The sequence below is a fragment of the Uloborus diversus genome, chromosome 4 (assembly GCF_026930045.1).
Source record: "Uloborus diversus isolate 005 chromosome 4, Udiv.v.3.1, whole genome shotgun sequence".
NCBI lineage: Eukaryota > Metazoa > Arthropoda > Arachnida > Araneae > Uloboridae > Uloborus > Uloborus diversus.
Window position 1 is genome coordinate 128148191 of NC_072734.1, and position 14866 is coordinate 128163056.

At 32.1% G+C, this 14866-nt stretch overlaps 1 protein-coding gene across 3 annotated transcripts in view; it reads right to left on the reverse strand.

The window, feature by feature from the left end:
• Positions 1 to 6732: 6732 nt before the first annotated feature.
• Positions 6733 to 14866, reverse strand: part of LOC129221416 (C-Jun-amino-terminal kinase-interacting protein 4-like) — a 77158-nt gene continuing 69024 nt past the window's right edge. The window contains exons 27-29 of one of the 3 annotated variants that reach the window (XM_054855901.1): positions 10938 to 11117; positions 10031 to 10186; positions 6733 to 7243 (exon numbers count right to left, since the gene is read on the reverse strand). In XM_054855901.1, coding sequence (XP_054711876.1) covers positions 7119 to 7243; positions 10031 to 10186; positions 10938 to 11117 — 461 coding nt within the window. In that variant the 3' untranslated portion in view covers positions 6733 to 7118. The remainder of the gene's footprint in view (positions 7244 to 10030; positions 10187 to 10937; positions 11118 to 14866) is intronic. The other 2 variants (XM_054855902.1, XM_054855900.1) reach the window with 2 other exon arrangements.

Here is a 14866-nt window from a genome sequence, read left to right on the forward strand (position 1 = left end):
GAAGACATTAATTGTAGTTAACTTTTAAGATATGTTTTAATGATAAAGATAACGTGTAAATAGTTTTACCCTTTTGAAATCATTCTGTTTTTTTTCTTTTGTCGATATCTCTCTCAGGGGCGTAGATAAGGGGGGGGGGGTTTGGGGACAAACGCCCCCTCGAAACGTTAGTCTCAAAAAAAAAAAAAAAAAGAGAAAAAGAGGGAAGAAAAAGAAAGAAAAAGAAAAAAAAAATCAAAATGACTTTTTTCTGAGTAACAAAGGTCAAAAATTCAATTCGCTCTCCCCCCCCCCCAATGCCATTGAAAATCTGCTCCATGTGTGACCCTCAAGCATAAAGACGTCTCCCTCTGCTGCAACAATTTTTTGATAATTGAGTGAAATTTGACACTTCGCTTTAGAAATGAGATTGATCTGTTAAATCCACGTATATGCAGACTTTCTTTGTCATAGATTCTGCAAATTGTTAAATATATTTAATTGAATGAGTCGCGCAGTGGGAATATTGCATACAGTCGAATCTGTATATTTCGAATTTCACATTAAAGAAAAAAAATCGAGATAAAGAGTTTTGAAATATGGGGGCTTAAGAAACTTTTTATAGAAATTTGAAATATGAAAAATGATGGTGAAAATTTGAAATCGATACTAAAGACAATATGGGTTCTTGATTAAAATTCCTCTTTATTAGTTTTGTTAGTTATTTATTCTATTATTACATTATTGAGTGCTTTATTGCAAGTTTAAGGAATCATTTTGACAGTAAAAGAAACTTTAAGCATATCTTTTTCAAGAAAAAGTCTTTTATTGCTTTTTGGTCCCTGATTTTTTTTTTTTTTTTTGATTCATTATTTATCCTCTTGAGTTTAGCAATTGCAGCAAATCTAACTTGGCCAGTATTCTACAATTTTCCTTTTTTCATCGCTTGAAAAAAACTTATACTTTCTTTTCACTCCTATCATTTCGATTTTCTAAGGAATAGCAATTTTAAGAAAGAGAGCAACCAAAGAACAGTACTAATTCAGATAACAGCGAAATGGCTTTTAATTGAAGCACCTTTAACCATGAACTTGAAATGTTCATCTTACATATGTCAAACCTGTGAATTTCACCCCTTTACTCTTCTTCCAAGAAAGTTCGGATTAAAAAGTAGAAAATAAAAAAGACTTCTGTTTATAATACCCGAAATTGCTGTTGCTCTCTCAAAAAGATATTTATGTAAATTCTAAAGCAGCTAATAAAATTAAAAATAAAGACTTGAAAGGAGAACTGATGGTATGATGTTGAGTGAATAACTTTCTACCGCCAATATTTCTTCCCTAACTTTTTATTAAAATTTTATTAACTGCTTTAGAATTAGCATAAAGGTAAATACATAAAAAGCAACATATAAATATAACGATATGAAAAGCAATTTCATTTTTTGCGGGTTATAATTCGAGAAGTCTTTTTTTTATTTTGTTTCATACTTTTAGTGCAAATCAAGTTAGTAAAAATAGTCTTTATAGTCTGACCATCGATGAGATTGACAAAATTTCCGAAACGGAGGTCGGGACGGAAAAATTCGATGACGAAAAGAAATTCAATGACTTTCTTTTAGTTTTTAATGAATAAAGAAAAATTGAGTGTTTGAAAAATATGCTTTAATATTACTGGACCGTTCCATAACCACGAATTTACATCGACATTCTCTCGGTTTTCTACCATGGACTCGTTTTGTTTGCAACGTGCTTTTGGAGTAGTGGCTTTTCGACTCGCACCGTTTCACTTTTTTTTAGGTGTAGCTCTGTTATTTCCAACTCACTGCATTGACCAAGGAGTTGCTGGTTGGAAACACCGATGGGCAACCGTTCCTGCATTTTTGACAAAGACTTGAGGAAACACTAAATTCTGTCATTGAATCTAACACTCGCTAGACTGGGAATATTGGAGAGGGGGGGAGAGAAAGGAAAGAAGAAAAATAACGGAGCACGAGTTTGCGAAAAAACGCTGCTCTTGCAAAGAGGGTAATCTGTTCGCAAATTAAAACGTTGGTTTTAAAACGTTGATATCTTGGACAATCTAAGGCGGGGTGGGGGGTTACTCACGGGTTACAGTATAAAATATCGAAAAACTGAATTTAAAATATTTTTGAAGCTAGGAGTGGTTCTATATTTCTCCTCTGCAAACCCTTAAAAATTTAAAAGTCAAAAAGTTTTAGGCTGTCTTTAATGATGTAAAAGCGGGGAGGGGGAGGTTTTAAAAAAAACCGAAGACTGGAGACTTAAAAACATTAATTTAGGCAATCTTTGGTGAATTTATGAGAGATGGTTTTGGTGTTTTAACATGAAAATGTTTTGTAGCTGATGTATTAAAAACTATTTGAGGCTATATGTAAATGACTTAAGTTAAAGGGCATTTGAGACCCTCTTCCGAAAAGTGTTTGTAATTGAAGTCTTAAAACTTTCATGCTGTCTTTGGCAATGTTAAGAGGGAGGGAGGGCGCTCTCTTCAGACAAAATTCCGAAATTGGAGTCTTAAAAGCGCAACTTAAGACCATCTTGGGGTTCGGGGTTCTCCTTTCCCAAAAAATATTCAAAGCTGTACTCAGCTTTAGGTAATCTTTGGAAGACTTAAGAAGAGGGAATTCGAAGGCTTTTTCTCAATACGTTTTAGAATTTAAATTCTTAAATCTTCGGTGATGAAAAGGGGAAACCGTAAATTTAAGTAAAATTTAGTGAACTTAGAGGAAAGAGTTTTGGGGGGGGGGGAGGGGTCTCTCTCCCCGAAATATTGAAATGCTATTTTAGCTATTTTTGAGTGAGTTAAGAGTTAGGGAATTCGGGGGTCTTTCTCGAAACGTTTTCGAAATTGAAGTCTTAAAACTTCGGGTTGTCATTGGCGATGTGTGGAAGGGAGTTGCTCTCTCAATAGAAAAATTAACCTTAAACAAAAACTTACACTGCATTTAGTAAACACAATGAGAGAGGGGGGTATTCCGCACCCTCAGCCCGAAATATTTTCGTTTCTGAAATTTTTAGAGCTTTGTTTTGGGCTATCTTTGACTGACTTAAGGAGGAGGGATGTAGGAAGATTCTTTCAAAAAGTTTCCAAAATTAAAGTATTAAAATTTTTAGGCGGTCATAAGTCATGTTTATAGGTAAGAGGGGTACTATTCCTACAAAACAATTTAGAAACTGAAGCCTTAAAAATTGAAATTTAGGACATTTGTGGTGAATTCAGAGGAAGGGTTTCGGGAGTTCTCTTCCGAAAATTCTCTGATGCTGAAATATTTAAAGCTCTACTTTAGACTATTTGAGTGCCTTAAGAGAAATGTGATTCGGGAACCCTGCCTGGGGTTAGGATTCGGTTCCCCTATTTCTTTTTTTAATTAATGAATGCTGGAAAGGGTACCTTGTTTAAAAAATATATCTACTTCATTGAAGCGATTTTTTATTGCTAATTCTATCTTATAAAAGAATTCTTTTTCAAATGAAGACTGTGTGGGGGGAATGGTGACAGTTCATTATCATTAGTCGGCTTTACCCTTCCCCCACCTTTCCTTCTTTTCTAGTTTGTTAGCGCTACCTTGGGTAGACTTTCCGATCAGAACTGATTTATGTTGCAAAAGTGAAAATCTTATGTCCTAAGCGATTTTATTGCTACAATAAAAATGTTTACGATCGGCAAAAAACTAATGGTGGGGTGCTGTAAAAGCTTTTACCCCTTACATTATCCAACATCGTCTAAAATTGCATTTCTGAAACTTCAATTTCGAAATGTTACCGAAGGTGGGTTCCTGAACTTCACCCCTTCAATAGTGCATTCAAAAAGCGTACAAACGTTATGAAATTTAAATTACAATTTGTTTTTAAATCTTCAATTTCAGGAAAAGCCCATAGCGTCCCCCCCCCCCTTCTCCAATATTTTTTGAAGGTTGCCCAATATTGTGATTTTGGGACTATCAGTTTGAAATAATTGATGTAAGAGTCCCTGAACCCCTCCTTTCCCTGAACTTTACCAAAATGGCCTACCATAGCGTTTTTTGGACTTCAATTTGAAAAAATTTATGGGGGAGACCCCCTTCCCCCCCCCCCCCCCTTTTATTGCCGGATTTTAGATTTTTTGGAATTGTGATGTCAAATAACTTAAATATTACAATTTTAAGGCTTAAAATTTAAATCAAACAGATTGCAAAACTGGCATTGTTAAAATCTACAACATTTTTACATACAAATTTTTCCTTAAGCCCGCATGTGGGTGGGGGGGGGGGAGCTGAAAATATTTTCCGTCTTGAACACATCACCAAACTTGCACCCATGGAACACGCTCATCAGATATTTGATTTCCCCCTGATTTGGATAGACTGGTTTTGACAAGACCTTGCTAGAAAATTTCGCTTTAAATTAAATGGAGGGAAAAGAAAAAAAAAGTTAAATTTTCCACAACATTAAAAAAATAAAAAATTCTTTGCTTTTGTTTTGTTTGACACAAGTAATTCGGAAATTGGGGCACCCCCATTCCAAAGTATGTAAGATTCACCTCTCTCTTATTTTTTTAATACTAAAAAAATTTAAACTATATATATATATATATACATATATATATATATATACATTTACATACACACACACACATATATATATATATATATAGAAAAGAAGAAAACCCCCGAAAGTCGGGTCTAGCTATGCCTCTGATCTCTCTTATTCTCATGGGAAGTGTTTTGCACTGAAAGTCTTTTGTTCAATTATCTATTCAAAATCAAACTCGGTAGATAACTTTCCAGTCGAAAAACGAAATACGGCCGAAAAATTCATCAATGTGAATGGCATAGATAAGTAGGAGAAGGATTGTTTGGCATTACCTATGCATAGGGATGTCAACTATTGGCACATTTAATTTTTTTATAACTGCCCTGTTTTGCCAGCACACATAACTTATATAAGCACACATTAGAGTCTTATTATATCATTCTTTACCCCCCTTTTTTAGAATAGGATCTTCCATATTGTCTTGAAAAGTGTTTTGTCTCATTTCTTCAAAAATCGAATTTTTCGATTATTTGTTTGTTTTGCAATTGTAAAACAACTATTGAAGCTTAACTTCGTTTTTGTCTTAAATGAAAGCCAATTAAATGTACTGTAACAGTGTACCGAGTTTTTTTCAATTAAAGTGGGAATTCATGTTCATATTTGGCGTGGAATGTGATCTAAGCATAATTTTTTCATTTTTCGCCAAAATTGGCCAACTTTTGAAATACGATATCTCTAACTATTGTTCGTACATGACGCTACTTGAGCTTAAAATGTTCAAAATATAATGCGCTTTAAAATGGGTATGCATATTTAGGATCAAAAGTTGGAGAGTTTAGGAGTTATAAAGGAAAAACTAAAAAAAGTCCGAAAATTTCGCGGCGAGCACAGGTTTTTGAAATCTGCAAATTTAGATTTACACTAGACTAACTGACCCAAACAACATATTAAAAAATCAGAACTACATCGCACTTTGCGATTTTAATGTCTAATATGACTGGACTATGGGTTGATACTATCTATAGTCGTTTTGCACTTGGGAATCTGAAACATAGTGTGTCCAAGAATGGTTGACATTTTACAAATCAAATGGAAAAACTCTAGATTACAATAAAGTTACTTAATCATAGCTACAAAAGGTACTAGATATAAATATGATTCTTTAGTTGCTCATTAGTGACACTTGTTTTCGTTCCAAGCATTTGAGTAGCTATACAATAGCAAATAAAATTCTCTGCTTTAGTTAATCTACATCAGGATAAATATCCTTATTTTTGATGTAGGTAAATGTAAAAAATTCCAGGGAGGTTAAATATATTGATTCTAGTGCATCACAGGGTTACCACTCAAGTTGGGGAAAAAATGCCTGTGTTTTCCCTGTATGCAACATTACAAACAAGCATATACTGATATTTAAAACAGAACATTAATATCCCGATAGCTTCAAATTAGAATTTTTTACTGAAATAATAACATGGTGATATTAATATCTTTAACTTTTTATACAAGAGGAAAAAAAAAAGACTTTCTTGTAACCATTCATTACTTTAGTCTCAAAAGAACAAAAGTTAAACAGAACAATGAATATTGATGACTAATTTTATGCCCTTTGAATTAAATTAGCACAAAAGTCAAGGTGTCAAATAAAATGGTAAATAATTTTTGCTTTTATGATCGACATCTTAATATTTAATTTAAAAAGTGCAAAAAAAAAAAAAAAGTAAAATTACCATTCTCTATTTCATTTATGAAAATTCCCTGGATTTTCCCTGTTTTTTTTTATTGATTTTTGAATTTCCTGTGGCATAGCAACCCGTCATCAGGTTACAATTGGACCATTATTATCAGCCCACTCATAACATGTTATGTAAAGCAATTAGACTTACTGCTGAAAATGTTGTAAGTGTCATGATGTTCATTCTAGGGAGTAAAATAAATGTTTGAAAAAGCCACAAATGCCTCTCCATTTGTGGCTTTTTCAAACAGAACAGAAGCAAATTCTGTTTTAAATTTAATGCAGCAATCATTTACTTATGGCATAGTATTATGCAAAAAGTAAATTTTTATAGTTTTAGAAATAGCAGATATAATTCCCCAGCTTATTATTTATAGTTCATTATTAAATTAAAGTCGTATTTTATATGTTTGTCAGTTTTATGTAACAAGTAACACAAAACCAATTTTGCATTGAGGAAAATAAAACCCTATGCAAAAAAACAAAGAAGTGATTTTATTTACATAAAAATATTAAACAATTTTGTTTATAAATAAACAATCTGAATTTTTTAAATTCACCACAGCTACAAATGCTTAAGCATTCATAAATTTAAAATCATATAATCATTTAAAATAATTTTGACTAGATTTGAAAAACAATGTTTTACATATTTCATATATATATTTAAAACAAATGTAAAATCATGGCAACAACATTGTCTTTTGGTACTGGCAGCAGTCTAAAAATAAACACTCATAAAACAAATCACATTAACTCTCAATTGTGAAGATAAAGTTCCTTAATTGACACTCAGCTAAAAATTTAATTTGTCTTAAAGGCATAGCTTTAGAATGAAAACAATCATTTTTTATTGCAAAAAAAAAAATTCATTCACTGAGCGCGACTTGCCAAACAATCAGATGACTCCTATCTCCTTTGGCTGTGATGACGGGATGTCTTTCGTCACTGTCTGGTGAAAGGGAGGCTAGCATCTCATCCTCTTCGCCATCCCCTGAACAATAAATAATTTGTCTTAATATATTATATGTAAAAACAAAACAAAGATTTATCTGTTAAATAAATACCTTTGAGCATTAAAAATAAAATAAGAAATAACTACATCAAATAGCACAAATTGCAGATTACTGCAGACACGTGTTTCGGCTTTACGAGGAACGCCTTTTTCAATGCGTGTCTTATCATCTATAGCTCATTTCTTTCACATTGAAAAAGGTATTCCTTGTAATGCTGAAACACGTCTATACTAATTTACAATTTGTTCCATTTGGGTGTTGTTGTGTCTTATTTTACTATTATCTATTCTATTGCAGAGGAGAAGGTTAATGCACTTAAATCTGTCTTCTTAAAGGGTAGACTCTGCATAATGATATGTTTAGGAGGAATGAAATTTGTTTGTTTTTCAATTCCATATATCCTCACCTCATAGCAAAAGTAAGATATCTGATCCCAGAAATAACACTGAGATGTCTTACTGTTGCTCTGAGGTGAGGATATGGGGAATGAAAAATAATCCTGTAGTCTAATTTAGTTGATTCTCGGACCACAAACTATCGTCCTTAAGTAGAATGCGTTCTGAAAAAGAGTGGTTATAAAACTACAATAAAGCATCTGGGACCGTGAAAAGTAATTTTTAAACAAAGAAAGTCGATAAAAATAGAGCGTCATTAAACAGGGAACCATCTGTATTTTTTAAATAGCTGCTGTGAAGATAGTTGCATATGATACCAAAGTATGCTAAATACCTCTACCCAACAACTGTTTTAACATTTGTTTGAATTGAGAAGAGTAGGATCTAAGTATGCTGTTTTCTCCTCTCTTTCTTATTCAGTCTGGTCTCATAGAGAAAGTGACAAGGGTTGTCATTTGTGGTCAACTTGACAAGGATTGTTAACTTGTTAAATAGATTAAGTGCTACGAATAATAGAAATCATGGAAAAATTGCAAAAAGGCTAAAATGAGGGATGAATAAGGTAACAATTGTTTTTCTTCAAAAACTTAGTTATATTGATGCATAATACTTTCTTCAAACAGTCAAAATATATACAGTACAGTAAAAATGTTTGTATTTTTGCACAACAGAACACAACATCAATAAAAAAACAAGTGTATGTACCATAAAGGAGGCACTAAAAATAAATTTAAAAAAAAAACGGAGTTTAAATTTACAAATTTTCAACAAAAAAACAGCCATTGCTATTTGCTTTTTACTGCGAAAATACATATTCCTAATTGTTGATTCACTTGCAGATAATCCACTTGTAGATAATCGGGAGTTTACTGTATTTCACTCGCATTCAGGCTCTGTTAGAAAAGAAGGAGTCATACCCTCAACTGATAACTCACAACTTAATTTCTTCTCTTTACTGTACCAGCAAAATAATAAAAATGACAACAATACAAACTACAAATTCATTAACAATTGCAGGGTTTTTAAAAGGTATGATTATAGATAGAAAATAAAACTCACTGTAAATAAAAGTATCAACTCTACTTGTCTGAAATTTATAAGCAATTAATTTCATTAATTTTTATTTCCCTTGGCTCATAAAAATCAAAATAAAAAGCAATATTTTAAAATTAAAGACTAATGTAGTCCAACCAATAATTTAAAAAAATTCAGAAGTAATTTCAAAATTTGTTGTGACTGAAATCAGGAAACATGTGATGAGATGTTCAGTAAGTTACCGCCCAATAGCCAGGGCCTAAGGCAGAAATACATGAAATACACCACTAGCTCAGTCAGTTCCAGCTGAGGACTGCAGTTTCGTGCTTATTAGCACTCATCAACCCGACATGGGAGTGACTGAGATGGAGGTGGAAAACCTCTTAAGGAAGCCAAGAGTGCCAAACAAACTGGTAGCTAATATAGAATTAGCACTGACCAGACAAGTGACCGAATTGCTTCGGTCACTCGTCTTATTTAGCAATCAAATGAATAAAATAAATAAACAGTTAAAATAAAAAATTAAAGAAGCAGATTTAAGGTAATTTTAATTGTGAAATTTCAGTTGAGTGAAGTCTTAAACTCATCAATTCTTTCTTAGCACTAAATCAGACACTGGTTTTTCCAAAAAAAAAAAAAAAAAAAAAAAAATCCCCAAAACAATTGGATTTTTCTGAAAAATTTTCGGATTTTAAAAATAAACCCTCAATGAAACTTTTTCAAAAAATCCCAAAGTTCAAGGATTAAAGAAACATTTTGGATGTTTTTCAAGGATTTCAGCATTTGAAAATGAACCTTTTATCTGAAGCAGTTTCCAAGGTTTATTAAAAGCGTACGAACCATGAACTATGTAGCATAAAAGTGGATAGACGTTTTTTTCATGAATAAAGTCATAACTTTAAACTGAAAAGAGAATGGTAAAAATAGAATTCGTCAAAAATTTTGATCTGTCTTCAAAACTAAATAATGATGACAATGACAATTTTTGTAGTCTTTCTTCCATGATAACCTTCAGAAATTTAATACGTAATTAAATAATTTTGATAAATAAGCACTTTTCTTCTTTCTTTATTGCTTTTTTTTTCATGATCCGGGATAATAGTGTTACAATGACGTAAAATGAAATTTGCCAGAGTAAAATGTTCTTGAACCTATACATTTGAGTTTTCTTTCTTTCTTTCTTTTTTGTTATTATTATTTATTTATTTATTATTATTATTATTTTTGATTCATCATCTTTCCAAAATGATAACTAATATGTTATGTGCAGCAATAAGAAATTAATGTACAGACTATTTTGATCAAACAAAATAAATAAAAGAAAAAAATATATACCTATTCTAAAATCAATGTATCCTTCCCCTCCTGAAAGAATGAGCATTGAATCTGGTTTATCAATTTGAGGTTTATCTTTTGACACAGCTTGCTTTATCTCAGTCAGCAATGCCTTTGAATCTGTTTCTGAAGAAATTTGATTTGATGTAGAAAATCCTGTAACAGATTTTATATTAAGCTTTCAAACAAACAAGAAACACATTTTAGGTTAAAAAAACTTGATTTAATTAGGTTAGAAAAACCCGATTGTAGATTTTTCAGCAACCTAAAATCATGTTTTCATAAGATTACAATGTGCCCAACAAAAATTTAATGCAGAATTTCTTTACATCTCATCAGTAGCGTACATAGCATCCCAGCAACCCCTGAGGGAAGCGCATGAGGTATGAGGGTGCACACTCTGAAAAAATAACACAATGTTAAAGTATTAAAAAAAAATTCTTTTGGAGAGGAGGGACCCACTGCAGTCTATGTACGCTACTGCATCTTATGCATAGTTAATATTTATATGGATAAAACACCAAACTTGTATGTCCAGTTAAAATTCAGAAACTACTGGATCAGTTTCATTGAAATTTTCAGATTGTCTAGGTTACTACTGGGAAGGTTTATAGAATGTTTTGAAAAACATTCGAAGAATAGTTCTTTCTTTATCTGAAATTGAATTTTTTCAACCAAAAATAGATTTTTCTATTGGAAGGACTTATCTCAAATTTGGGTTCATTTTAGTACTTAATGAAGAGCAACTGATGTAAATATTTTTAAGTTGGAGTTTTCTACATGCATTCATAATTTATAAATGTAGCAATTTGCTTCGAATGAATGGGTGCCGAAAAAATAGTAGCGGAAAGTCAAAGCTTTTAATTTAATCATAAGAAAAATAGCAAAATGACAAATCTTATCTCACCTGGAACTGCAACAAAAAATTTGACAGCATCTCTATGGCCATGGAAAGAGAGCTGAGCTTGAGCCATGGAACAGTAAGGAACAAAACCAGAACCCTGTAAACCTTCCACAGGTTCCGAGAAAACGCGAACCACGCCTCCAGGGGCACGACCAGAAAGGTCCGAAGGATTCTGCTTCTTACCTAATAGAATAATGGATTATGACAACTTAAATCATCATGAAATTTTCATTCTCTTGTTCACACATTAATTGAAAATTCAAGTAAAATGCAAAAGATACACTGCAGCAGGGTTCCTGGATTGAGTGAGACCAAGAGAATGAACACTTTTATAAGAAATCTCACAAAAAAACATTTTTGATGCTGGATTTGCTCATGGTTTTTTAACTGTTAAATTGAATAACTAATAGCAAGCAAAAAGGAAAACAGAAAACCACCCACACAATGCAAAAAAAAAAAGTTGAAAGGGTCATTTTCAAGATCTCAGTTTTGCTGAAAATGAACCCTCTCTTTGTTACTGTATAATTCCTCACTGATTCTCTTCCATACTTTGATTGATTACAGCTGTGTTCATTGATCAATTAACAATGATCTAAAGCAACTGATTAGTACAGTAAAAGCTAAATTATCTGAAAAATAAGTGAAACGCCAAATTTTGAAAAGGTGAGTGATTGAAAATTACCAACTTAACAAAAATCCTAAGTGCCAAAACGGACCTTTCTCATACAGGAGTAGGACAAAAACTGTACGGTTCCGTTTTTCAGGGCTCCCAACACATTTTAGCCATAGAAAAGGGTAAAAGAGGACCACTTTGAATCAAAAAGGGGACCAAAGAGGACCAGTTAGGATTAAAAAGAGGACCTTGGGAGGACCATTCATAGTTAAACCCAGGGTAGCACCAAACGGCAAATTAGCTGTCTGGCAATAAATACGTGAAGATAATTCGTTAATTAACCAAAATGATTTTTAATGATAAATCCTTATCACCTTCTGTACATCTGAACTTCTTATCCATTGAATTATATTATTCACACAAACATTTGGATGGGGGGGGGAGTGACAAGCAAGCATGTGACTGACCATCTTACAGAGTAACTTTAATTGTAAAATAAATTTTCTACTACTTAACAGGTAAAAACTGGCTAGTTAAAAATAATCACCCAAGTGATCGATCAATCAGTGCATACCTAATAAAGACCTTTTAGATACAGTTATTAAAGTAAACACCTTAGTACATAGTAGTTTACAAAATTTTTCACATAACCAGTTTAAAGAGAATTCATTTTGATATAAGGTACCACAAGACAAGAAGATATAGTTTGGAGGCCAGGAGGTCCCCCACCCCTCCACAGCCCTTGGTTTTTACACATATTTCCAGCCAAAATATGGTAAGTTTATATACATATGAGAGTTTATGACCAAACACCAAAGCAGGAGGTAATTTCTGGCTACGCTACTAACTGACTAAGTTCAAAAATATTAGAGGTTTGCAAATCATTTATTAGTATGCTAAGTATCCAAATCATTTCTTCATATGTATGTATTATTTGTTCGGGCACCAAAAAAATATTGTAACTGTCTTCAAGGACATATAAAAATTAGTGAGAAAGAAAATTTTTTTATTAAAGTCACCATACCCAAAAATATACAAATGCTGCTTAAGCAATAAATACACTGAATGTAAATTTGAGCCTGCTTTTACTGGATAACTTAATGTAATAAATAAATGTGTAAGTTTAGATTCATAGAGCTATATTTTCAAATTGAAAATACTCATTATGAGTACTTAAAAAAATAAGGATACAAAGTTTTTTAGTTTTTAAAAATAAAATAAAATTAAAAAAATTGAGGTAGCACATGTCAAAACAGCTTCCAATTTTAAAAAATATTAAAATAATAACAAGATGCAAAAGGATTGAAATCTTGCACAAGAGAATCAAATTTTCGCGAAGTATGTTCACTGTTGGCATAATTTCCAAAAAAAAAAAAAAAAGAATATTCTCTAAAACTAAACATGACTAAAATTGAACAAAAATATGCTAGTCTAGGATAGCATATGTGATAATAACATTCGATTGCGCAAAATATCAAAATATGTACAAGATGCAAAAAGATTGAAATCTCAAAGACAAGAAGCAATTCCTCTCGAAGTTCGAGTAAGTGCAATGCTGCAATGGTTCCAAAAATAAGAAAGTTCATTATCTATTAAAATTAAACAAAAAATAAGCTATTCTATGATGGCGTATGTCAAAATAACTTCCGATTGCCAAAAATATCATAACATTAACAAGATGCAAAAAGATCGCGAAGTGCGAGTAAATTCAATTGTTGCCATGGTTTCGAAAAAAAAAAGTAGTTTATTACCTATCAAAATTAAACAAAAAATAAGCTAATCTATGGTGGCGTATGCCAAAATAACTCCCGATTGCCAAAAATATCAAAACATTAACAAGATGCAAAAAGATTGAAATCTCAAACACGACAAGCAATTTTCCGCGAAGTGCGAGTAAGTTACATGTTGCCATGGTTTTGAAAAAAAAAGTAGTCTCTTATCTATTAAAATTAAACAAAAAATAAGCTAATCCATGGTGGAGTGTGTCAAAATAACTTCTGATTGACAAAAATATCAAACTATTTAAAAGATGCAAAAAGATTGAAATCTCAAACACGACAAGCACTTTTCGCGAAGTGCGAGAAAGTTCAATGTTGCTATGGTACCAAAAATATGAAAATTAATTGTCTATTACAATTAACCAAAAAATAAGCTAATCTAAGGAGGTGTTATGTCAAAATAACTTCCGATTGTCAAAAATACCATAACATTAACAAGATGCAAAAAGATCGCGAAGTGCGAGTAAGTTCAATGTTGCCATGGTTTCGAAAAAAAAGTAGTCTCTTATCTGTTTAAATTAAGCAAAAAATAAGCTAATCTATGGTGGAGTGTGTCAAAATAACTTCTGATTGCCAAAAATATCAAAATATCTACAAGATGCAAAGAGATTGAAATCTCAAAACCCAGCAAGCAATTTTCGGCGAAGTCCAAGAAAGTTTGATGTTATCATGGTTCCGAAAAAAAGTTTATTATCTATTGTAATTAAACATAAAATAAGCTAATCTAAGTTAATGAATGTTAAAGTAACTTCTGATTGTCAAAAACATCAAAATATTAACAAGATGCAAAAAGATTGAACTTGCAAACACAGGAAGTAATTTTTCGCGATGCTACATATCGAACACAAGTTCAGAAAATTGCACTGATGAAACATTCTTGATTTTTTTCAAGTGCTTACGAACCCGTGAAAAATATCAGTAGCAAAATGCTTTGATTTCACATCATAACTCTTCCCCCAAACTTCTCCATTTGCTAGATTTCCATGTTACAGCGGTGGGAGGAGGAGTAATGACGTCAATCTGAAGCGAAAAGCGAAATAATATCAGAAAGTCAAGTTCAATAGAAAACCGGCGCCGCGGCAGCGTGTTCGAGCTTAACATAAGTCAGCACACAGTATCTTTTAATGTAGTGAAAATTTTTAAAATCTGATTTTTTAGTAAAAACAATACAAAAGCGGACTAAACGGACCAAAATGTTAAAAAGCGGTCTAAAGCGGACTTTACCCTAAAAAACGGACTTTGGCGGGAAAAGCGGACCATTTGGGAGCCCTGGTTTTTTTTACTTATGTATTACACTTTACCATCATTCTTTCAAAAATATTTCTCTTCAACTTTGTGCTGTAAAAAATAATAATGTCTTTTGCAAGTGGTATGACTGAAGAATCTTTTGATTTTTACAAGTGCAAACAAAAATGGCCAATCAAAAAGGAATTCATTGCAAAAAAAAAAAAAAAAAAACATTAAAATTTGCATTGGACTATATTCAAAGGATATAAGTTCAATTATTTTTATCTAATGAAAGTGTCAATGCTATGGAGTAC